The 26,014-nt window shown below is 44.7% G+C and overlaps 1 protein-coding gene across 3 annotated transcripts; it reads left to right on the top strand.

The window, feature by feature from the left end:
- The first annotated feature begins 785 nt into the window (after positions 1–785).
- Positions 786–24,712, top strand: LOC121707537 (carbohydrate sulfotransferase 11-like). Of its 3 annotated transcripts, none has more exons than XM_042090190.1 (4): positions 786–1,218; positions 1,871–3,630; positions 18,074–18,153; positions 22,694–24,712. In XM_042090190.1, the coding sequence occupies exons 2-4, from the start codon at positions 3,468–3,470 to the stop codon at positions 23,549–23,551; spliced, it is 1,101 nt and encodes a 366-aa protein (XP_041946124.1). In that variant the 5' UTR covers positions 786–1,218; positions 1,871–3,467; the 3' UTR covers positions 23,552–24,712. The 3 variants fall into 3 exon arrangements, with proteins under 3 accessions (XP_041946124.1, XP_041946123.1, XP_041946122.1); XM_042090189.1 differs by having other exon boundaries at positions 787–1,040; positions 18,071–18,153; XM_042090188.1 differs by having other exon boundaries at positions 787–1,218; positions 18,071–18,153.
- Positions 24,713–26,014: the final 1,302 nt, after the last annotated feature.

The raw sequence follows: 26,014 nt of genomic DNA, 5'->3' as shown, positions 1-26,014 counted from the left end.
TTGTCTTGTCCACACAATTCTATAGTCTATGACATTGTTAGCTAATTGTGCAATATCATGTTTTACTTGAGAAATAATGTAATTGCATCCTTATGAAGTACAATATCCGGAAAGGCAAGATACAATATCTCTTCCTGCTAATTTCGGGGTCCTTGTTATTCAGCACATAAGCTGAGCGAGTTCCTTTCCTCTTTGTGTGTTGCACAGTATGCCAAGGAAAGGTGTGGTGAACAGGATTCCCAGTAACAAATATTCTCCTCTGCAGGGAACTCTGCACACAGCAAGGCTGTTTATTGTTTACTACACATAACTGCACAACTGCAACTGATAAAAGCAGAATGGAAAACACTTGTGTACCCTGTCATCTTTGGACGTGCGGACATCAGTTATAATCTTCCGTCACCTTGTGTCTCACTGAATCTAGTAAAGCTGTTCGATCACCTCAATCACCTTGCAAACCCTCATACAACAGCCATTTAGTTCAAGGCATAATGATCTCCATTTTAATTTTGCAATAGGGGCTCATTTTCTGTTTGGTATTCACCATGTCCTTGATGGTTGATGAAGATGTCAATACTTCATCTTACCACCTCCCACCCCAATCTACGCTGTTCTTTCAGTCATTATATTACCTCCTATGAGAATGTAACAAAGCCAATTGTTTCCATTTGTTTAGACTTGGCACACACACACACACATACACACACACACTTGCATCGCTTTTTACAGACTTTTTCTGGCAGCAAGCAAAGCCATTAGCTCATTCTGACACAGAACACTCTTGGGGATGTTTTTCCCCCCTTGTTCCTTGTCAGACAGGCGCAGCCTCCTCGTTTGATCACCGGAGAGGCGCTCAGACACGGAGCAGGAATGGCTGCCTGGCACCAGGAGTGGTCAGGAAGGGGGAACAGCCCGTCCAGTGCAGAACCGGGTCAGGGCACAGGGTGCTCACTCAGGAAGTCCTCTTGATTAGCTCTGTTCTCCTGGAGCAGCTGCAACATTCTCAGATTGAACAAGGGGTTAGGACTTGGATGGGAAAGGTAATGGAATTTGGCTGTTATTTGTGGCTCTAATTAAGTTCCAATTTCTGAACATTGTTTTTGAGGAACTTGATCTCATTCAGAATCAGGAAACAGCCAATTGACCCAGCAAGACCCACATCACCAAGACACCAGGCTTTGGATGTTTTGTCTTGTGTGAATATTATGCCATTATGGTGTAAGTTGTCTGTAATTATTATGTACTAATTATTTATTTATTAATAATATTAATTATTATTTTTTATGTAGTCAGGAAATACGCATAAACAAGCTCTGATGTGATATTGAAGTAAAATAAAGGTAACATTTTACCTGGCATAGCCAGACTCTAATTCAATTCATTCAATTTCCCCAAATGGGCTCTGTAAATTTGGGCTAGCTTCCAGGCGAGGTAACATAGTCCCAAGTTATACGTTCTGTTATGTACAATATATGTTGTGCTATGATGTCTGGCCATAAAATATATTTTAGGCAGGGGAGTGTGAGAAAGTAGAGACTTCTAAATAAAGTTCTACCACCACCAGAGTCAGATATTTCTGTCCCAGATATTTTTGTCAGGGTCAGTCATATTGTATATATAGAATATGACCAGTCCTCCTCTTGATGGCCAGCCAGTCTGAACTGGTCTCACTCATAGTATACCCAACAGCATATTATCTGCTGTAGTTGTTTCCCACGACAATAAGATTCTGCTGCATGTTGTTACATCCTCAGAAACTCAGATGTCATTGTCTTCTCGTTGATCTTCCAGATAACTTACGAATGCCATGCTGGAGCTTGTTCATGCTGGTGAGGAGTTTCCAGGTTACTCACTTCCTCTTTTCTTTAAGTTTCAGGCCCCCATGTCACTGCCTGCCTCCCCAGCTGGGATGTGAGTCATGTGGGCAGGATTACTGTCAGGCAGGCCTCCCACTCTCCCCCTCCATACCTCATGTAGCTGCAACAGACTCACTCAGGATGGGCAGGAATGGGCCACCTTCTCTAGCCAGACCATATTATCACATTATGCTTCATGTAGGGTGACCTGCGGCAAGACTCTGAATAGGAGGACAAAGGAGCAAAAGGCCATACACCCGCAAAATTGTATTCTGTTTCTATGTCCGGAGGGCTTTAAAGCTGGACTGCCCGGATGGAATTCAGATGAATTGCCAACCTATTCATGTATGACCACCAGACCCATGATACAGCTTGAAACCATCTTCTGAGGGAGAAGAATCAAACACAGGGTTTAAGTAATGTTACCAGTGTTAAAAGTATTCACGTATGTATATAAAGTATTTATAATGCCTCATGATTGATAATCAATAAGGGCTGTTTTACCTCTTAATAATGCCACCAATGACATCTTTGCATTATGCTAATGCTGTTTATTGCTGTTTTCTTAATAATAGCTATAGGCTAGAGCTTATACTACATCTCAATGGTTCATCCAGTCTATAATGTTCTATGGATATTAGGTTAAAGTGCTACCCAAACAGCTTTATGATAAAAGTGGGGATATTAAGGAAATTACTTGGACATGCTGGGAAAAGACAGAAAATGGATGCCAGCTAAACTACACTACAGAGTATGTGAGATCATGCAACATACATAGCCTACCTATTCCAATGTTAATGGAATTATTTCCCTAAAGGTTCATAGGAAAAGTGATTCCTTTATCAACCTCTTCTATGTGAACATGTAGGCTTACCACTGTATGCTTGAATGTTTGCTGGAAATATCTCTGAGAGACTACCAGGCAGATACATTATTCATCCATGTGTCTGATCACGTCTACTGTGTCACGTCTAAAAAACCCTTCAATTAATTGCCAACTCTGAAGGGGGCGTTGGTATCCACTAGATGCTGCTAGCGTGTAAATTGTGGCCAGCAACTAACATCTCAGTCAAAATTGGTCAAATTGAAAGTCCTTTAGTGCAAAGACCTAAGGTCGGTTATCGTCTTGATCATCGGAGTTTCTCGCTGACCGTCACCACCATTCAGCCAGCAATACACGTAGCCTAGTCTTTCAGCGTTGATGTCCACGGGCCACCTTTTCGGACATGAAAGGGTTAATGCAAAAACAAACACTTGGCTAGAGCTCCCGAAGTGCATATAAACGTCGTTGTTTAGAGTATGAAGAACTGGCTTCAGTGGATGATGCTGATGCATTGGAACTCGAGAAAACGAGGAAGACTGCGTTGTAATATGAGTAACTAGATCAAACTTCCCCATCCAGTTGAAGTTTACGATACTGCTCAGCATGTAGGGACTTGAAGATGATGTTTCAACGGTTTTCTCTGCGGTTGCAACTTTTAACTGGAACAGGATATGAATGGATATCATGATGAATTACTCAACTAACAGACACAAATTCGACTTCAAGAAAAGTCGTCTCATTTTGCTTCCAGACACTATACCTTTAGTTCATCTAAGTTCCGCTGTGTAATGAAAGCAACTTACGTTTCGCATGAGCTGAGGAGGTTTTGGTCGGCTCTTTCAAGTCGTGGCTTCAAAATGAGGAAACCAAGAGTGAATCGGATGGTCCTGGCTATTTGTTTGGGATCCTTCGTCATGGTCATATTTTATTTCCAAATTAATCTAAAGCCAGGTGAGTTCTGTGCGATAATTGCTTTGTTTTATTACGCACACCATTACGCATGTCTCATGGTTTGGGTACCAGCAACAATGTCACTGTCTTTTGTGGTAATTGCATTATCCGCTTTAATTCAGTTTATTTAAAGTGTTGAATATTTATTCTACAATTCAAAAGTTAACTTGAGTAATGTTTCACAAATGAAGCGGCACTGGGTACACTGTTGCCTCGACGAGATATTTATAGTAATGTCCTACACACTGCTTTAACGCAGTACGTGTTCTTTTACCAATGTTCTCTTATGTCCTTGCTATTTGTCATGTAGGAAAAAGCCTGGCTGATAACCTCAATTTGTTCTTTTGTGTTGCGTTAAATAACTGGTGTATTCGTCTCTCTGTGTAGCTACAATGACTGCATTCAGGTGGGCAACTGACCCCATCCCCCAAAAATCCAGGGTCTTCCTGCGAGTGCAGGACGTTTCGGAAGGTTGCTGTATTGCAAATGCATGGCAGTACACATGTCTTTGTGGCTGTTGCACTTTAACATTGTATCTAATGTAAGAGGTTTCTGCATAACAAAGTACTTAATGACAAAGTAACTAAACTGCAGTGGGATTAAACTGACTTCCAACAGAGTCTCAGGCACTCAGGCCATAGGCACTGAAACAAAAGCCTTATGAGAAAATGGCTTAACTACCTTTTAGACACAATACATGCATTACACACTGAACAAGCTCAAATTGTGAAGCTTTCCTGTAGTCGCTGTCTGTGTCGAGCAGAGGTTGCTTTTGTATATAGCAGCCCTGTGTCTGTTGTGGCACTTCTCCTGCCAAAACTCCGCCACATAATTACACAGGCAGGTTGCTTGGAGTGGGCACCAGAGAGCTGGGACAGCCACGGATGTTTTGGAGCTACTGTTGTCCCGTCCCAAAGTGCACAAAGGAAAACATTCTTGTGTAAGCTGTGGTAGTCTCCAGATGCAGTGTGTGGTTTGGGGGCATGCGGGTTATTGTGTTTTATTTTTTGCTTCCCTTTATTTATTCATCGTCAGTTTTTTTGGACCAAAAATCAAAACAGTATGACTCTTCAACACTGAGTGAAGGGATTGATCAATTCCAAAAAGGGTGTGACGGAGAGAACTGCATAAGTTTCAACAAGTCATCCCTGGAATCTTATCCATGTCTATCAAGAGATGTCCCTCAGGATTCTATTATCATTGCATTTTACATTTGTTAAGCTTGAGACTGAGCTGCTGATGGTGTTGTCAGATAAACAGAACTGAAGCCTGGGGGATTTGAAGAAGTTGCAGTTTGACTCAGAAGGGTACAGGGAACTTATGGTGCTAGAGGATATGGATGTTATCAGTGGTGGCTTGTTTCCTCAGCTAAGCATGCTGCTTCACAAAAGGAGCCATCTCATACCTTCTCTGTCTGGGCTTGTGGAAAAGGTCAAGCAGAGCTTGTAGGTTCATATATCTTTTAGTAGCCAACCATGCGTTTGCAAACATCCTCCAGGCTCACATGCTGTCGTGGCTCTGTGCTACTTTGGCCCACACCAGTGCATTGGAAGTTCAGTGTTTCCCATACATTGACTTATTTGTGGCGGCCCACCACAATATCAGCATTGACCACCACACAATGATTTTCCAGGTTGTACTAAATTGTGCTTAAATCTGGTTAGGATCATAACCACGCTGTGCTAATTTGTTAAAAACTGTTGCATTCAAGGTAATTCTGCAAACCAACCACCACAAATGGAATTTGATTCTCTGGGAAACACTGAAGTTCAAAGGTGAACAAGAAAGATTTACAGAGAGAGAGAAGGAGAGAGAGAAAAGGAGAGCAAAGAAAGAGTAAAGAAAGAGTGAGTCGAGTGGAGAAAAGGAGAGGGGGTTTCCAAAGACCCCATGAGCACACTCCACACCCACAGGCCCTTCACTATCCCTTCCCTACAGACTTTTACTTTGATGTCCAATGCATTGCAGTTCATTTCTTTAACCTTCTATGTCTCATTCTATTGTTTGTGGTCATATGTTGGTCTGAGCTCTATATCGTGTGCATGATCATGCCAAGTCTGTCATGGCTTCATTTTAGTCATTATTCACAGAAACGGTTGATTTTACATTCTACGTCAATTTTGGAACATGCAAGGATAGTTATGCACTGCACACACACAAGGGCCAAGTTTAGAGGCAACTGACCTTCCTTGCCGGGTGCCGTTTCTTGAACAGTGCAATCTTCCAATCATCTATGCTCATAAGACATATACTGTAGGCTAACATTTCACCACTTTTGCACCCTGGATGTGTGTGTGTGTGTGTGTGTGTGTGTGTGTGTGATGACTGCAAAATGGTTTACAAATTCTACAGCTATCACATACACAACACATCCAGTATGCCTTAACTCACTAGTTTTGTGTTTTGGCTTACAGCTGCATTTCCTCTATAGGGAATTGTTTATAGTGGTGGATGTTTTTGTAATGTAATATTAGGACTCCACCAATTTCGTATTTCAGAGAGACTGTATTTTTTGTCAGTAGCATTCGGGTGCCCCTGGCAGCGGTATAGAGTAGGGTTATTGGGGGAGACCCTAGGTGCCCCTGGCAGCGGTATAGAGTAGGGTTATGGGGGAGACCCTAAGTGCCCCTGTAACACTTGCTGCCTGACTGGATGGGGAGTGTTACAGGGGAAGGCCCAAATGCCATGTCACAGCTGAGCCTACCCTGCAATCAGTCTGTCAGTTAATATGAGAATGCATCTGACAGAAATGATGTCCTCCATGGACCTGGATGCAACATAGACAGACTGCAGCACAGTCAGACTGAATGTGCTAAATAGGAGGATAAAAAAAACTCAACAACCTTGCACAGTAACACAGATACAAACATGTTTGTACTTCCGATTGAGATCAAGTACCGGTAGTTTCTCCCTGTGTTTTATATTGTACATGAACCCACACTTACTAAATAAACATTGTGTGTACTGCATTGCCTGTCCTAGTCTACTATATAGTCAGATAAGCAAGGTCAAATATTGCATGCTCAATCTGTCTTAAAGTACCTGTGTAATAGCTCTATATCTATTAATTATTGTAAATGTCAGCCGGCCGGCTGCATCCTCTTTCCCAGTGTGGTTGTAATTAATGAGGAGGCTGCCTGCGCCTGTCGTCGGCTATGAGAAGCTTACTCAGCACTCTCCTGCTGTGTAAAGGGAAGCTGTCCACGTAGTGTACCACAGAGCAGAGCATTGCCTCTCCTGCACCAGCCCTGTGGAGGGAAGGTGGGCTTCATGGAGGGAAGGTGGGGTTCATGGAGGGAAGATGGTGAGAGAAGATCGTGTTCATGGAGAGAAGATGGGGTACATGGAGGGAAGGTGGGGTTCATGGAGGGAAGATGGTGAGGGAAGATAGTGTTCATGGAGGGAAGATATAGTAAAGTATTCACCCCTTGCAAGTGACGTCACGTTTTGTTCGCGCCACAGCAAAATAGCCTAGTGGACGGCAAGAACACAAATCAAATCAATGGGTTGTAATGGGACATATCGCACAGCTAGGAGATTATAGTGAGATTTAACCGTAGTAATGCCCTTCCACGACTGTTGGCTTATTGTTTGGAATACAACAACATCCCATGTTCTTGCATAGATATATTTTGGTTTGTTTTCTTTGTGTTTCGGGAGTATTTCAACCACAATTGCATGCTTATCTCCTCAGTGTATGAAGCACAGCAGCGGTTGCTATAGCAACCATAGACTCTGAACAGGACGGCAGATAGCACTTAGGCAAAGTCTTTGGCAAGATCTGAATGTAAACAGATAATACCGTTCAAGTTTTTTTTAAATTTCCTATTTCTTTCAATTCTTTAACTTAAAACATGTAAGAAGTAAGTTTATTCGCTGGGCAACGTACAAACTGACGAGTTACATTAGCCCTAGCACTATGAGCTACGATAAACGTTAGCTATCGATAGAATAGCTAGCTTCTAAGTGTGGCAGCTAGTTATTATTTCATGTTCTGATATGACATTCTTAACGTTTTGACTATGTTACAACTGATAAAAGCAAGACAAATAAAGTAACCAAATCGCTTTGCAATATTTTAGTCCAGAAATACTTATGGGTGTTCATTTACCATAATGTTAATTACAGTAGCCTAACGTAATGTTATCTCCCCTTGCTGTTACCACCAGTTTTAATAACTTTACATTTGCGATCATGACCCATTTCATCTAACAACACCACTGGCATCTTCTTTGACTATCAGACCCCAAACAGCAATACATTGAACTACAAAGATGTTATAGTAATGGTGTTCAGTTCATCATAATCTTTATGACATAATGTAATTTGCCGTCCGTCTCCCATCTTTTTGCCGTCCAGCATGGAGCCGTCACGTGACTTAAGTCACATGTCTGCAAGGGGTGAATAGTATATATACTCTTTTGATCCCGTGAGGGAAATTTGGGTTCATGGAGGGAAGGTGGGGTTTATGGAGAGAAGATGCTGAGAGAAGATGGTGTTCATGGAGGGAAGGTGGTGAGGTGAGAGAAGATTGTATTCATGGAGGGAAGCTGGTGAGATGAGGGAAGATGGTGTTCATGGAGGGAAGCTGGTGAGAGAAGATAGTGTTCATGGATGGAAGGTGGGGTTCATGGAGGGAAGGTGGGGTTCATGGATTGAAGCTGGTGAGAGAAGATAGTGTACATGGATGGAAGGTGGGGTTCATGGAGGGAAGGTGGGGTTCATGGAGGGAAGATGGTGTTGATGGAGTGTAGAGGCGAGCATGCCTCTCAGCTGTGCTCCTCTGCTGAGGTTAGGAGCGCAGTGCAGTGCAGTGGAGGCTGTGAGGCCCTGCTGCCTTCCCAGAGGGTCTCCCACACAGAGGGCTGTTCATGGGCAGCCTTGGGAGCACACATTAGCCCCTCTGTGCTCATGCATTTCCTGTCCATGCCATTCCGTAAAGTTGGGATGAGGTTGGGGGGGGGGGGGGGGGGGTCAAAGAGCTGAAGGACACAGTATGGGGGTCTAGGGAAATGTCAGTGTGGTAGGCAAAGAGCCAAAGAGCTGACTTTCTGAGGGAGCCAGCTGTGTTTCATGATCTGACCCCAAGCTATTTGAAGGACTGCTTACTTACTAAGACTAAGAATTAAGACTTTGGTTGACTCTTGTAGTCTTTGGTTCCTATAAGAAATACATAACTAGATGAGCACTCAGAGAACTGTAACATCTGGATCAGTGGCGTAATTTAACGGGTTGGCTACACCCTTGTGAAAATTAGCACAATAATCCTAGTGACAAACGCATTGACAAAACAGACAAACAGCATTAAAATCACAACCTTATATTTAAATATAATAAATACATGTGAAGGTTAGGGTGTGTGTGTATGTGTGTGTGTGTGAGAGAGAGAGTGTGTGCTATATGAGTCGTTCCCATCCCCACAGTGCAGCCATTTAGCCTGCCGCTCTCACAGCCACGCGTCTGTGCTCTGCTCTCACCACCCTTCATCTTCAGATCCTGCTAGCTCAGCTCAGGGGAATGTATAAATAGCCCACATGCCATTTGTGTTCCCTTGACCATTCACAGAGAACGCAAAAAGTAGATGCTTTGGTGAAAGACATTGTCCATGTATTTTATTTGCCTTTGTAGTTTCCACAAGGACGTATGGTTTGTTTACTCCATTGAAACTGATTATAACATATTTTGTATAAGTATATATACTCTTTTGATCCCGTGAGGGAAATTTGGTCTTTTGCATTTATCCCAATCCATGAATTAGTGAAATACACTCAGCACACAGTGAGGTGAAGCACACACTAATCCCGGCGCAGTGAGCTGCCTGCAACAACAGCGGCGCTCGGGGAGCAGTGAGGGGTTAGGTGCCTTGCTCAAGGGCACTTCAGCCGTGCCTACTGGTTGGGGTTTGAACCGGCAACTCTCCGGTTACAAGTCCTAAGCCAGTAGGCCACAGCTGCCCCACTCAATGTATCATTGTGTGGTATGCACCCTTTTCTAAAGAGCTTTGGATTTTTGACCTTGGCCCTGTGTGCCGCCCTGCCTCATCTCTTATCATGGTTTCATCTCATTGCCTAGACACTTATGCCTTCATAGTCATCTAACATTAAATGGGGCATGGAATGATTTGACATTCTGTAGTATAAATGTTTAGATATGTGATTGGACCACAGTCCATGCACCAGACCTGCCTGCACTGCACTGTGCTGTACACCCCAGACTGTTTAAGTCTTTATTATTTTTCCACCATCAGTTTCCTTTAGGAAAGGCTAATGTGTTTTAAATCAAGCAACCCGAATGAATAAAAGCTCAGTTGTGTTATGTCATATGTTTGTTTTTTGTTTTTTTCTGAATCTAGTAGGCTAGTCCACACCTTGGCACGTGCCAAACCTCTGTAGCTGCTAACAGCAAACCCAGCCAGTGCACAAAGCACATGATCCCCATACAGAAACTGCTCGGCCCTGGGCTGTTAGACCATACAGCTACACTATGGCATGGACTACTACATTGAACGCTTTGCCTCTCTTAGCGAGCATCAGTTAATGTATTTCACAGCTGCGTTTTAAGTGTTTCTAACAATGTTGTGCAAGCAAGTGTTTTAAACAACAGTTAGTTTAAAACACTGAAACAACAAACTCAAGCTCTTGTTGTTTTGAAGCACAACCATTATAGTCAGCCCTCTGTTCTGCATTTGAATGTGTCCTGTTGTGTGTTTGGCTGGCACAAAGGTCTGTCTATGTGTTTTAATTTATTTAATTATCTGAGAGGTTTGTAACTTGCCGCTCTCAGAGAGATGGGGTTTCATTTGTCTTTTGCTTATTTGGCTACATCAGTCTCTTTCCATCTCACTCTCCCCTCACGTTCATTAAATTACTCCCTCTTGCCTTGTAAAAGCCTCTTCCTCTCCCTCACTCACTCTCTCTCACTCTCTCTCTCTAAGACGGTGCTCTGCAAAATCCTTCGCTCCTTCCTGCATCCCTGCTTTGTCTCTGAGTTACCAGTATGGGCATACTCTCTCTCTCTCTCTCTCTCTCTCTCTCTCTCTCTCTCTCTCATACACACACGCACACAGATATACCCTCTCTCTGTGTCTATCTCTCTCTCTCACACACACACACACACATATGCCTCCCTCTCTGTCCCTGGCAGGCCATACAGTAGCCCGTATACTGTACATTGCGTTGTGTGCCTCGCCCTGTGCATGCCCCCTTTCACCCTCTCCTCCCTCCCTGGCAGTCGCCGTGGCAGCCAGTGTGAGTGGGTTCAGTGTTCACAGAGGACTCTCAGGCCCAGCCCTGCCAAGTTTCACTAAGACGCGGAGAAGCGTACGCGTACACACACACACTGACAAATACACACACACACACACACACACACACACACACACACACTGACAAATACACACACACACACACACACACACACACACTGACAAATACACACACACACACACACACACACACTGACAAATTCACACACACACTCACAAATACACACACACACACACACTGACCACTCTAACTCCCCTCTATGTCTCTACTGACCAAGCGGTCAGTTTATAAATGTAAGAGTTCCCAAAGATTTCATTGGCTTGACTGCTCATCTGTATTTAAAAGGACATCTTAAGGATATCAGCTGCCAGATTCTGCCATCATTAAATTCCCACAGTAATGCAACAGCCACAGGAAAATGAGAACCAGTGGAAGGCCGTAAAAAGTCAGATCAACTCATATGTTTTCAGTTAGCTTAATGTCATAGTTTCCTAAGTGTCATGCATTTTAACTACGCAGGCGTGTTGGATACAAGGCACACACAGGTACCAGCTGCTTGCTGTGTCCCTGTCCAGTAGCTTACCTCACCTCGGCAGACTCTAAAAGTGATTGCTAATAGACGTGTGCTGCTGGCTAGCATGCCTCTGACCACTGCAGCAGTCAAGTCTAATAGGATCTTAAGCTTAAGTGAGAAGTGTGTATATATAGCATTTGGTATTAAGAGTTGTTATAAATACAATAGGATTTACAGTGATGGGGAGCAGGTTTGGCTGAATTACAGTTAAAGCAGCAAATCAAGAGGTTGTGTGACATGTCAGCACTAATTTTACTGAGCAGCTGAGCTGTTGTCCAAGTTGTGTTGTAGGGCAATTCCATGGAAACAATTTTTTGTAACATCCATAACACCAATAAAATGTGATGGTATGGTATGATGTGAATGATTACAAGACATTTGATAATTTGCTATTTTTGGCTGAAGAATGTAAACGAGAAAAAATGCACAAAAAATGAATTATCATTCACATCATAAAAATGCCAAGGCATTTCACTGGCGTTATGGATGTGACAAAAAGTCAATTTTCCGTGGAATTGCCCTGTATTAGATCTGTCTCAGGAAATGTGTAGTGTGGTGGCTGCTGAATGCTTAGGTGTAGGCTATAAAATGCCAAGTCACTGTATTTCCAGTGTGTGTGGGGTAATTGGATACTGGCAGGTTAATCCCGTCCCTGGTGTTTAAAGTACAGTAATCTGGGAGCAGTTCTGCGACCAGTGGCCCTATCAACTGTCCATGTGACGAATGCAGCAATCTTCATAATGTGCTGCATGTTGCCAGAAGGAAGTGCCTCAGTGGGAAAACAAAAGGTGAAAACAAGGGGGAGATGGAAAACTCACCACAGGCCATGAAGTGGTAAAACTAACTACTAATGTAGGCCTACAACCACCAACGGGCACACACATACACACTTTCTATTTTCTATTCTCTGTCTCTCCTCCTGTAATGTAAATATTTGATGCTGTTATGGCTTATTCATTTTCATTTCATTATGAAATACCAAAGGTGTTACTCACCTTGCCATGTTAAATGGAACAACTCCCATTACAATTGAGAGTCCTTCACATTGGCACTTTAACAGTGCAGTGTAGCAGGTGAGCATGCTAGGGGGAGGGGGCAGAGGTCGTCTTGGACTTCTTCAGCGCTGCAATACGAGTTGGTCACTGTTGGGAAAAACTAGATTGGTTGGTCAGGATGCCCATGCTGATAAGAATGGCAAATCAATAGCCCACAATGACTGAATCATATGCACGAGCAGCTTTCATGCGTCCATATGAAGCATGTGTGCTAGCATCCGCATGTGTTATCTGCATACGGCTGCATGTGTGCTAGCATCGTTCGGATTTCGCTAATTTGTTTTAGGACATGGTCTTTCTCCACTTTGAGAAGGTGTAAATGCAAGGCCCTTACTGGCCTCTTCAAATCATGTCATATGGCAGAGGTGCCAGATAAACATAAAGGCTATTAGAATTAGGATCCAACACAGTTACCTTTTCTGGAACAGTGCTAAGGCCGCTTAGACACATGTCGTGTTTAGCTTTGAGCTTCATTTAGAAGATTATTTCACAACTAGAATTTATTAGTGGTATTTCAACACCCCTGTCTATTAAATAGTAGTACAAGTAAGAGTGTGCCATCCTTTAAGCTATCACATACTGTGGTGACACAACAGTATTAATTAAGGTGTACTGAAGGGAAACACACGCATAGAGAATGAACTCTTACAGCCTATTGAAATCATGGAATCCCAGAGCAGTCTCCAATAGTTATTGGCAGATCAAGTATAGGCCTACTGTAGACTGTGCCAAGTTTGAAAGCCGAATGTATAGTATACTGAATCAAGATCTCTAAGGCGGAACCACAGCCGGCCAACACAACACTGTCTGAGGTGGTTGCCTAGACTGTCAACTAGCAACTGGGAGGCAGTTCTCTAGAAAACTGCTGAGCTGTTGCATCAGCTGTGTAGGCAGACAGCAGAGAGACTGTCGTCAGGGCTTTCCGTTTTTGTGCCACATCTCCTTTTAGCGATTTGGTCATATGGACAATTTGTCTAATCCTGTGCAGTGGTCTTGTATTCAGATTTATAAATAAAGTAGGCCTACTTCAAAGATACCTCACAATATCATCTCCTTAATCATACATTGTAAATATAGCATAAGAACTCCAAGATCATTATTATGTGATATCGGATATATGTGAGTTGCGATACACAATCGCACATGCCTTTACTCTTCTTCAGCATATTCCTTACAAAAGAATAAAGATATGTATACTCCAAAACTTACTGACAGAAAAAGCAAAGGAACAGCACTAGTACGTATTGCAAAAGCCCCCCCGCAAGCACTTCAATGTCATAAATGCTCCACAACAACTAAGTGAGATTTTAGGCACTTAGCTTTGCATCATGCCTTACAACACCCCTTATATATTAAATATATGAGTTATTCTAAATTCACTGCAATCTACTAAACTTCCTTGGGCTTATGATATACCTCTGACAGACTGTGTGTGTGTGTGTGTGTGTGTGCCATTTGGCCTGGCCCAGAGGCCCTGCGGCTCAGACTGAGGAGTTCTCCTGCTCCATTTTTCCATGTGAAATTCCAGTCCTCTCAGGGAGGAAGCGAATGTATATGTTGTGTCTTGTGTGTGTGTGTGTGTGTCAGAGCCTGACTGTGTCCCATATGTGCGTATACATTCTGTTCAGGGCTATTGTCCAGAGTTGACTGGGAAAACAGATGTTGCATTCCAGGGAGTTTAAAATGTGCTTGGGTGACCCAGAAACTGATTTGAAAAAAAAAAAAAGTCATAATGGTCATAGAATTTTTGTTGTATTTGCTTTACCAAATGGCTTGGTGAAGAAAGAAGTCCATTTAGATGTCAGAGCCCACAATCAAGAGGCACCTTTTTAAGCCCCACCTGGTTTCCTAAGTAATTCGCTATAATGAAAATGTTCTTCTCCCAAATGAGCCACTTTTCCCATGACCTACATATCCTTGAAACAGAGTCCAGGAGAGTGCTATATGGCAATAGTGGCAGGTAATATCAGGTGATTGAAAACATTTCATTCTAATCCTGTGTCCTGGACCAGGTGAGAGGCCTGTGAACTGGTCAGTGTGGCCCGTGATTAGACTCGGTTGGTTGAAAAGTAAAACAAAGAGAGAGGGTGGAATGTGCGGAATGCGAGGCTTCATTAGACCGCCTGAAAGACGAGACGCTCTGACCTGACCTGAAGACTAGCTCCCTCCTGGAGGGATGACTCAGGGTATGAATGAATGTCTCTGTCTGCTCTCCTGGGCAGTCTCTCATCAGTCTCTCAGCGCTTCATCATCGGATGTTATCAAAGTGGCATATCGTCATATTCCTCTGTTGAGCTGCTTTGGTGGTGGTGGGCTGGGGAAGGCTGTTTAAGACAGTAAGCGGGCCTATTAAAACCGCTCCTTCTCCATGTCCAGATCAAACCCAGGCAGTTCATGCTGTATGACACTAATGAAGTACAGATCAGTGGTCAGTGTGATTCTTTTCCTCTCTAAGAATAACAGCCAGCATACACACACAAGGATTTGCCAGGAGATCTGTCTCACAACTGTTACTACAGATCCCTTACCATATAACAAGGAGTCACCTGTGTTCTTTGCCGTTGGTAGTTAACTGTAATGACAGAAATTAAACATTTTCCTGTAGGGTATGCATGGCAAACGTCGGAACAGCTTTGCTGGCCTGCAGTGAGGGGCTAATGGGGGATGTGAGGCTGTGCCCCTTGGGTGTAAGGTGAGCTGGCTAGCCCGCTGCTGGGAGACCCTCCTCTGTTTGGATTTGCTCTGGAGGACTTGAGCCGCTCTTTCAGACGCCGCACAAAGGAGTTGACTGTTTTATGCGAGGTTTTTTCTCTTTTCCCACCAGGGACACACTGTTTTTTTTTTTTTTTTTTTAAAAACTGCCTAACCTTCCCTGTAAAAAGTGTGGAAAAAATGTAATCTCTCTCTTTCTCTCTCTGTCCCTCTCTAAGTGTTGCCACTGGGTCGAGAGGTCATGGGTGGGGGGTTCAATAGATGGAAAACAGATGCAGTGAGGTGTCGGAGGAGATGAGGAAGCGCATGACTGTGAGTTATAGCAGGATTACAGTATACACACAGAGTAAAGTTGCAGCACTTTGCCTTGACCTCAGGGGTTGTCTCAACACAGTGCGTAATGTCATCTGTGTGGCTAATGACTTTTCCTCTGTCTCCCACGTCCACCCCAGGATGATGGGTGAAAGCTGCCTCCCGCCCAGCGCACACGCACACACACTCACACACACACACACACACACACACACACACACACACATATTAACCACCCAACCTCAGTCATGGACATTCAGAGAGTCTGTTTCTCATAAACCTTCTAAGGGAAAGCGAAAGTTGGACTCCGACAGAGGATAGCCCGCTCTTAAATGTTGAGTGGAATGTAGACTCTGAGTCAGGGGGTGCCACACACGAGTCAACATTCCAATGCAGCCAGACCAACACAGAGTCCTGCCTTCTCTGAGAAGGCACAAAGACCAACAGGCAATACTGCCTAGTATGCACACATTTCAAACTTTACTTGGGTATTCCACCTACAGAGACTTTATGATGGTTTATATCCAAGTCTTTTAAATTGTTTTTGCTGCAATTACTGATCATCACCTTAAAGGCCTGCTCCGTAACTTTAGTCACTTCTTCGCGATTTCTCACTTTTGCTGTCACATTTTTCTCTCTACGGAGCTCCCCCTACAGCTTTTGGGGTGCATATTTCACAACCTTCTCTTTGGTCTTTTTGCTGGCTCTGCCATGATGAACAACAAAAATGAAGCCATCGCTGCTCGTTCTTACGACTAGCCGGCATGGCTAACCGATGCCTGAGGAGGCGTGTGCACGTCCAGAGAATTAGGAGACGGTAGGGGGAGCAGGGAAAGCTGCCACAACAGATCATTTAACCATCACATAATGATTTTTAAAGTTGAAAATGTTATATAACCAAACCCAACCCTTTATCTTGACAATACAGTGTCAACAGTTCATTTGTTTATAATCTGAGCATCAGATCAGTCTATAAGAGGCCGTCTGAGTAAAGTGTGAGCTGCATTTCTACCATTATGTTCAACGACCATGTCAGAGTTCATATGCAAATGTTCAAAAGCTACCAATTGTGGTACCTCTAGTTTCTCTTCAGTTAGATGGGGCACCGGCAACTCCTCTTTCTGTGCCATGTGCACTGGACAGAAGCCCCTGAGCCGGTAATTGATGTCTTACCCTGAGGGCAGGTTCAACTTGAAAGCCTTTCTGAGGTGACCCATTTCAAATTACAGGACTATGGCCATATTTACACACAGACCTGTAATTTTGCTGCCGGCCATCCGCTGCTCATGGCCTGTGGCAGGGATTAGTTTTCAAACCACAGGGGCGCCGGAGGCTTAACGTCCGTGCGTCCTCCAGACTGTCGGAGGATGATTAAGATATGACGCCAGAGGCGGCTAGCTACGTATCTCCTTCAGTACCTTGTAGTGGTTTTATGGCCTGGCCTCTCCAGATTTAGTGGCACAGAGTTATGGGGGTTGTCCACCGCGTGATGATGGAACTCCTCCTGTGATGGTACACCTCAAATTGCCCCCAGAGGCTTTATTAGTGGGACTTGGTCACTGCTGGTGGTGAGGAGGAAAGTCTTCCTCGGTGGTGGATTTATGGAGTCAGTGCATATTGTTTCTCATTTTCAGGCTACTTTTGCGAGGTCTTTGAAGAATAGCTTTTCTGCTCCTACTTGTGTCCAAAATGAAGCTCAAAATAGTATCAGATGGAAACAGCTATCAGTTCTGTGTGAGTTTAGAGAATAAGGTTTAGAGCTAAAAGAGAATAGAGAGAAATGGGATGTGGTCCCCCTCCTCCTTTAATCAATTTATCAACTTATAGTCTGAAATGCTACTTCAGTGTAATGACTGTTTATAACCTATTATTATATTACATTACGGTGGACCAGCCGGAAGAAGGTCTTCGTTTGATAGAAAGGAACTTGTGAATGAATCAGTGGCTGAGTAGATTACAGTGCTGAACCTAAAGGACCGGTCCCTTGTCCTCACACGGACAATCTGATCCACTCTGGCATGTGATGTGATGACAGTGTGCGCCTGTTTGTGTGTGTGTGTGTGTGTGTGGCGCACACACCTGTGTGTGTGTGTGTGTGTGTGTGCGTGTGTGTGTGTGTGTAAGCAGTAAGCACGTGTATGACGTGCGTTAAGTCTGTGTGTGCGGTACATGGGGGTAGATCTGTGGGTAGCCATCCACAAACCCTGGTTTCTACTCCACCAACACAGTGTAAAAATACATAGATAGATAGATAGATAGATAGATAGAATACATAGATATAATAGAGAGATAGACAGACATAACACTCACTTGGTCAGACGTGAGTGTGTGTGTGTGTGTGATTGTCATAATAGACAAAGTTGACGCTGATAATTTGTCGACATCAATACATTTGATACAACATTTGTTAATCGATTAATTGACAAATTAGTCAATATACTATTCAATATAAAATAGTCATTAGTGGCAGCTCTAGTGTGTGTGTGTGCATTTGTGCTAACTCTGGCTTCTCTCTGTCTCAGCGGCAGCACAGGGTAGTGACCAGACCAGAACTCTGGCCAAGTCTAGGAGGAGCCCGCTGCAAACGCTCTACGACACTGACCCGGTAAGTGCCCACGTCTGACTGCCCATGTGCGGAAGTGTAAGTGCCCTCCTGTGTGTGTGTGTGTACCCATGTGTGCATGAGTTAGTGTCTGTGTGGGGCAATTCCACGCAAATCTGTCACGTCCATAACGCCAACTAAATACCATGGCATTGTGTTGGCGTTATGGATGTGACCGTTTTGCACCGAATTGCCCTGTGTCGGTGTGCCCACCTGTGAATGCCCATGTGGGTAAGTGCCCATGTGTGAGTACCCACATACCCACGTACGCCTCACCCTCTCATCTCATCTACTGGAGCTGCAGCAGAAACATGGCTGCCATACTCAAAGCCGAAACTATCGAAACTAACTACCACATAAATAGCTTTTTGGGTAATTTTCCTGTTTCCCCAAGCAGTGGCTGATGTAGGTCATCTTCATGTTGATGTGGATGTGTGAAATGCATGGGTGCTGGAGCCAACATATGAGAACCGAAGAGGCAGAAACAGAATATCAAATAGAACATGCTTGCTCCCAAAAGAACCTGTCTAGGCTTGTGCCCAGTCAAATGTAATAGTTCATGCAACTGCAAAGAACTGGTCCCAGATGTGTGTTTGGAGGTCTAAGTGGCTGCTGGTCCAGTGGTGGAGCTGTAGCATTAGCTGCTTTATCACGTCAGGGCCAGTGTGCCAGAGATGAGTCACTATGTGGCATGTGCCAGGGCTTAAGTGAGGCAGTGTGTGTGTGTGTGTGTGTGTTCAGCTGGTGATTTAAAACACATGGACACTTTCTCTTGTCCAGACTGTTTCCAGGTCAGATGGGTCTGAAGCCAATCTACCACCATAAATCAAAGGCATTTACACCATTTCCTGTTGCTACCAGTCGCCGGTCTTGGTTTGCGTGGCGACGCTGTCTTTTGTCAGTGCCTTGAAGATTTTTTATAGTGTCTCGGTGGTATGTGTGTGTGTGTGTGACTGTGTGTGTGTGTGTGTGTGTGTGTGTGTGTGTTTGTGCCCGTGTGTGTGTGTGCACGGGCATTCTTGCAAGTATATGCCTGTGTGTGTGTTTCTGTCCGTTTCTGTGAAATTTATTTCATTATCACAGCGGATCAAGGATAGTTCACATTATCATTGCTATATACCCAATTACACTAGCAATTACAGTATGTATTCATCTTGATGCTAGTAGAATCAACTGCATTTCATTTACAGTAATTGAATTGAACTAGTAGAATTGAACTAGCAGAACCATCATAAAAGAAGCTAGACAGCAGAGCATCTTCTGTGTTCAAGCCTTCTCCTGCATGGAAGTGGGCCAAGTAGCCCATATTTATCTGTTCAGTGACACATCCCTGCATTTCTCATTTTGTACCATGCTGAAAAGCCAACCTTTGTAATATGCCACTACTAGCATGATGTTGAGCAGTAGATAAAGGCAGACTTGTTTGTTTGGGATTGAGCCGTCTCTGTAAGTGCTCTCCTCTGTATAAAGGCTCCTGTCAGTCGCTAGTCTGACCTGGTGGGTTCACATTTAGACCTGTAATTATGCACACAGGTGACTCCACACACATAAATATCCTGCTGGGGCTCCTAATGCTTCATTCATACCTTCCACAATCTCTCCTTTCTTTCTTTCTCTGATCTCTTTTTTCTTTTCACCTCGCTCTCTCTCTGTTAGAAGTCGGCACCTGTTTTTCTTCTAGCTCCAGCTGCACTCTTCTGTCTCTTTTACTTTCAGTGGCATTTCAGTTACACAGGGGTTTTTTCACAGTTTCCAGCCTTTTATTGGGCCAGGTAGGGACAGAAAGGTAGGAAGTCTGCACACTGAGATCCACGTTTAAAACCTCATGGACGGCCATGAGGTCAGATTGCCAAAGCACCAAACTGTTAGCCGTTTGTGCTGCGTAGAATTATGGTTCTGGGAGTAAAATGTATCTGGGACGCGGTGACCTGCCCTGGATGCCAAAGTCGTTCCCCACTGATCCATACCCCCTTGCAAAGCAAAGAAAATAGACTTGAGCTATTGTCTTTCGGGAAAAGAAAAACATTTGTTTGGCACGATGGAGTCCCTTTTAAAATATCCAGGAAGGGAAAACAAGATCTCAAAGAAAAAAAGGATTTGACATTTAATTGAGCTATGGCTGTTGTTGTCTTAGCAAAGTCACAGCTCTAAGGCATTACTGGTAATATCCCAGATCCATTCTTGTACTTTATATTGAACAAATTACATGTAACTGAATCATTTCAATTGTTAAAACAGACATGTGTGCATGCATGCATGTACTCTAGCTCCTTCCTCAGTACAAATAACTTCTGACAGCAATACACAACTAAAGTTACTTAAAGAGTATTCGGTAATGCTGTGGCAAATGGCACCTAAGACCCTGTGCTCAGCTCTGTGATCATGTCTTGATGTGCGAGAGTGTGAGCTTCACTGCTCTCCAGCAACAGTTCCACTCAGCATATGGGCCATAGGCCAATCCCCATGGCAGTGATTTAAGATGCCATCAGCTTAAGTCTCAGGATTTCAGGCTTGATTGAAAGAGAAGCACCACTGAAGGCAAAGCTCTGGTTTAAAGGTGAAAAATCTGTTATATTTGCTTTGGCACATGGAACGAGTGCTGGGTAGGCTTCTTTTGGCAAACTACTTTGGTAATTATGCTCTGGCTAACAAGAACGGCCTGTGGTTTGATAACCAACAACATGTGTTCAGTAGACCTATCTGCTCATTTTCAAATCACTTTTTATCTTTCATCATTTTTGCAGGGTATCTTTTTCTCTCTTTCTTTCTCTGTTTCCACCTCATACTCTCCTCTCTCCTCCTTTCTCCCCAACTCCACCTCATACTCCCCTCTCTCCTCCTTTCTCCCCAACTCCACCTCATACTCCCCTCTCTCCTCCTTTCTCCCCAACTCCACCTCATACTCCCCTCTCTCCTCTCCTCCTTTCTCCCCAACTCCACCTCATACTCTCCTCTCTCCTCCTTTCTCCCCAACTCCACCTCATACTCCCCTCTCTCCTCCTTTCTCCCCAACTCCACCTCATACTCCCCTCTCTCCTCCTTTCTCCCCAACTCCACCTCATACTCCCCTCTCTCCTCCTTTCTCCCCAACTCCACCTCATACTCCCCTCTCTCCTCCTTTCTCCCCAACTCCACCTCATACTCCCCTCTCTCCTCCTTTCTCCCCAACTCCACCTCATACTCCCCTCTCTCCTCCTTTCTCCCCAACTCCACCTCATACTCCCCTCTCTCCTCCTTTCTCCCCAACTCCACCTCATACTCCCCTCTCTCCTCCTTTCTCCCCAACTCCACCTCATACTCCCCTCTCTCCTCCTTTCTCCCCAACTCCACCTCATACTCCCCTCTCTCCTCCTTTCTCCCCAACTCCACCTCATACTCCCCTCTCTCCTCCTTTCTCCCCAACTCCACCTCATACTCCCCTCTCTCCTCCTTTCTCCCCAACTCCACCTCATACTCCCCTCTCTCCTCCTTTCTCCCCAACTCCACCTCATACTCCCCTCTCTCCTCCTTTCTCCCCAACTCCACCTCCTACTCCCCTCTCTCCTCCTTTCTCCCCAACTCCACCTCATACTCCCCTCTCTCCTCCTTTCTCCCCAACTCCACCTCCTACTCCCCTCTCTCCTCCTTTCTCCCCAACTCCACCTCATACTCCCCTCTCTCCTCCTTTCTCCCCAACTCCACCTCATACTCCCCTCTCTCCTCCTTTCTCCCCAACTCCACCTCATACTCCCCTCTCTCCTCCTTTTCCCCAACTCCACCTCATACTCCCCTCTCTCCTCCTTTCTCCCCAACTCCACCTCATACTCCCCTCTCTCCTCCTTTCTCCCCAACTCCACCTCATACTCCCCTCTCTCCTCCTTTCTCCCTCGATGACTTTCCACTTTCCTTTTCTTTCCTTTAAACCTGCGGATTCAGATTTGCCATGTGCCCATTTTAGTCATGTTTGAATACTAGGGCTGTCAATCGATTTAAAAAATTAATCTAATTAATTACATACTCTGTGATTAATTAATCTAAATTAATCGCATATATAATTTTTGCTGAGAAAGTATTTTACATTTTTAAATTCAAATAAATCATTGAATAATCAGTATTAGTGACATTAAAGTTCAAAAACTCTTTTATTATTATTTTAATAATGGCCATAATAATCTATAATATGACCTAATATGCTGAGGAAATAAATTCAAAAGTGCTTCGGGAAGAAGTTGTTTTTCACATACAAGGTATTTCAGGCCACAGATATAACCTAGGGGACACAATGAAACACTTCCCTCAGTGTCAACACTATTTCTTTGCATTGATGTGCGACTTTAGAGTTGATGAACTCCGGTGATATGCAAATTCCTTGCTGCAGACATTGCAGAGGACTTTATTTTAATCAACACTTTTAATCAACACCATCAGGCCGTTGTTTAAAAGTAAATGTTCCAATCAATGATCTAGTCAGCACATTTTCTTCTCTCTCCTTCATTTTACAGTCTAATGTTTTAGGAGAGGAGTGTTAACCCCCCCCCCCCCCCCTTTGTCTTTGTCACTGCAGATGGAGCTGTCACCTTTGCAGGTGATGCACCAGGGCCGGCGCGAGCTGCTGGAGGAGGCGTGTCACTCGTACACGCGCAAGCGCCGCGTGCTCATCCCCGAGGACCTGAAGCACGTGATCGTGGACGACCAGCATGGTCTGCTCTACTGCTACGTGCCCAAGGTGGCGTGCACCAACTGGAAGCGCGTGCTGATGGTGCTGACCGGTGGCGCGGGCCCCGAGCGCGAGCGGCGCCAGCCGCTCCAGATCCCCGCGCACGAGGCCCACGTGCCGGGCAACCTGCGGACGCTCTCCGAGTACTCCACGGCCGAGATTAACCAGCGCCTGCGCGGCTACCTCAAGTTCCTGTTCGTGCGCGAGCCCTTCGAGCGCCTGGTGTCGGCCTACCGCAACAAGTTCACGCGCAGCTACAACACGGCCTTCCACAAGCGCTACGGCACCAAGATCGTGCGGCGGCAGCGGCCCGACGCGCGGCCTGAGGCACTGGAGCGCGGCGACGACGTCTCGTTCGGCGAGTTTGTGCGCTACCTGGTGGACCCGGCCACGCAGCGCGAGGAGCCCTTCAACGAGCACTGGGAGCGCGTGCACTCGCTCTGCCACCCATGCCTCATCCACTACGACGTGGTGGGCAAGTACGAGACCCTGGAGGAGGACGCCTCCTACGTGCTCAAGCTGGCCGGGGCCGACGGCGAGGTCCACTTCCCGGCCTCGGGCAAGAGCACGCGCACCACGGGAGAGCTGGCCGCCAGCTACTTCAAAGACATCAGCCCCGTCTTCCAGCGCAAGCTGTACAACCTCTACCGCATGGACTTCCTGCTCTTCAACTACACCATGCCCAGCTACCTGAAGGTCAGATGAGGACAGAGGGAAGAGAGGACTATGGGAGGGCAGCAGGGGGGTGTGTCACAGTGTCTACATGTCACAAACATATCTCTTCTGTACTGCTGTCTGAACAGAGATCCCTTACAGATGGATTAATATATTGGATTTTTCACCTCGTTTTCAACTAGTTTTGAACTTGAACTTGGAGAGCATCTACGAATGTCAGAGAGCACTTTGTCTCCACTCCAGTGAAAAGTCTTTTTTTTGTTTTTATCAATTTCTATTGATAAATGTAATTTATAGATTTTATAAAAGGAAGTGTTGCAAGCCAACTGAAATAATGCTGATGTTGTTCTTACTGAGGACTCTTAAGGTGAGATGATTGTCAGATATGAGGGGAAAGCATTTATATGATACAGTAGATTTGTAAATTACCGTCATGGGTATGGGGACATTTGAATATTGTAGTTTACCTTCTGTTTTCTCACAGTCATTCACACATACTTAACCAGACTGCCTGTCGCCTCCTGGACATATGTGGACATATTGCCACGTCAGACCTGAGGGACTGCCTGTACTGTGGCTTCACTCAGAGCCAAAATAAGTTCAGGAAGCTTCCGTCCGTTTGAAGCGTCACATGTGCCCAGTGGGGCATGGAGCCTGAACAAGAAAGTGCCTGTAAAAAACAAAAACAAAAAAAGACTCACAGTACTTTGATTTTGGCAACTCAGAGCTGTGCTCGCCGCGCCAGACTCAACCCCCCCCCCCCCCCGTCATGAACCCTGTCCAACATACTGTGAAAGTGATAGGAGGATGTCAGTGTCTCGCTGTGACCTTGTGGCGGTGTCGTGTGAGTGTGTCTTGGTAGATCACCACATAGTGCCTTCTCTCGTCTTATCAGTGTCTCCTCCTTACAGACTCCTCACGTGCTGCTTCACGTGTTGCGGGATATGTTTTTTGAGGGACTTTCGGCATTGACGTGGCAGCCATGTTTATTTGTTTGTTTCTGGACCCAACATCCACACTCCACAGTACTGTATGTGACATTGTTGTCTTGCGAGGTAACAATTTATTTATTTGTCAGAGGTTCGGACAGAGACGAGTCAGCCAAAGCTTTTTCAAAGCCGCATGCAGACTAAAGACCTCACTCAACTGAATTCTTCCCTCTTACACATCAGCTGAAATAAACTTTCAACAAACCACCAAAGTGTTATCTTCTTCCTGCCCCTTTGAGACAGGTCTGTGAGGGTTGGGGTGCAATCTTAGGGGTGGTTTTTGTATCACACCACTTGTGAACACAGTGTGGTTTCAAAGCAGAAGCAAGCACAAAAATTAGTCAACTACAACATGTGGTGTGTGTGTGTGTGTGTGTGTGTGTGTGGTGGTTCTGTGTGCACAACTGTCAGGCTGTTCTTGTGAGAGGCTAAAGCCCTTTGAAACACAAGAGCCCCTCAAACTTGTGCATGGTTCCCATCGCTCATGTTGTGTGTTGTTTACAGTTCAAAGGTCACGGGTTGCGCTGTACATGGCATCACGTAGAGCCCCCACCACAGGTTCAAGGTCACAGCTCCTGTCAATCACCCTGCCTCGCACCAGATGGTGGTTCTGCGCCCTGACTCTCCATCAATAAATCATGGTGATGAAGAACGCCGGGCCTTGAACTCCAGGCTGCTAACTTTACTTTTGTGGTCTTGCCCTCTATGACACGTGTCCCCACTGCCTCTTGAGAAATGGGTGCAGTTGTAACACGTGCTCTTTCTATAGTCACTGTTGAAATAATTGCACTGCAGTGAGTGTAAGCGTGTGTGTGTGTGTGTGTGACCGGCTTCCCACTCTAAGCCAAATGTAAAATCCCATGACTTTTCCATGATTTTCCCTGACAAAAAACCTGAATTTCCATGACTTACTATATAATGTATACTGTAACGTTAGTACAATATACCGACCAATGATTTCAGAGCACCCACGTAGCGGTAAAGAATCTTTTACTTTTTTAGAGCGGGCGATGAATAAATGGGCATGAAATAAACACAGTTGGGCTACTCAAGCCAGCAGTAAAGCTAATAAGCAGATATACACAAATTCTGTGTGAAAATACATTTGTATTAATGTATTTTGGCAAGTCAATTTTAAACTGCTACAACACAATTCCCTGATATTCCATGACTTTGCCTCAAAAATGATCAAATTCCCTGACTTTCTGGCATGTCTGGCATAGACTCTAAAATTCAATGATATTCCAGAAATTGCCTGTGGGAACCCTGGTGTGTGTGTGTGTGTGTGTGTGTGTGTGTGTGTGTGTATGCGTGCATGCTTTCCCATGTGTCTGTGGACTGTAGGGTTTACACATAACCCTGATGGATTGCCCTTACATGTTCCAGAGAGAAAGAATCCCTTCTGAAAGAAGCATCCATCTATTTCTATTCTCATCCTGCCCAGCATGCATCAGGCTCACTTTGAATACAGGAAATGCCATGGAGATAAGATAAGACCTTCTTC

Source organism: Alosa sapidissima, chromosome 4 (assembly GCF_018492685.1).
Source record: "Alosa sapidissima isolate fAloSap1 chromosome 4, fAloSap1.pri, whole genome shotgun sequence".
In the NCBI taxonomy this organism is placed as follows: domain Eukaryota; kingdom Metazoa; phylum Chordata; class Actinopteri; order Clupeiformes; family Clupeidae; genus Alosa; species Alosa sapidissima.
This window is presented reverse-complemented; position numbering and strand designations above follow the sequence as displayed.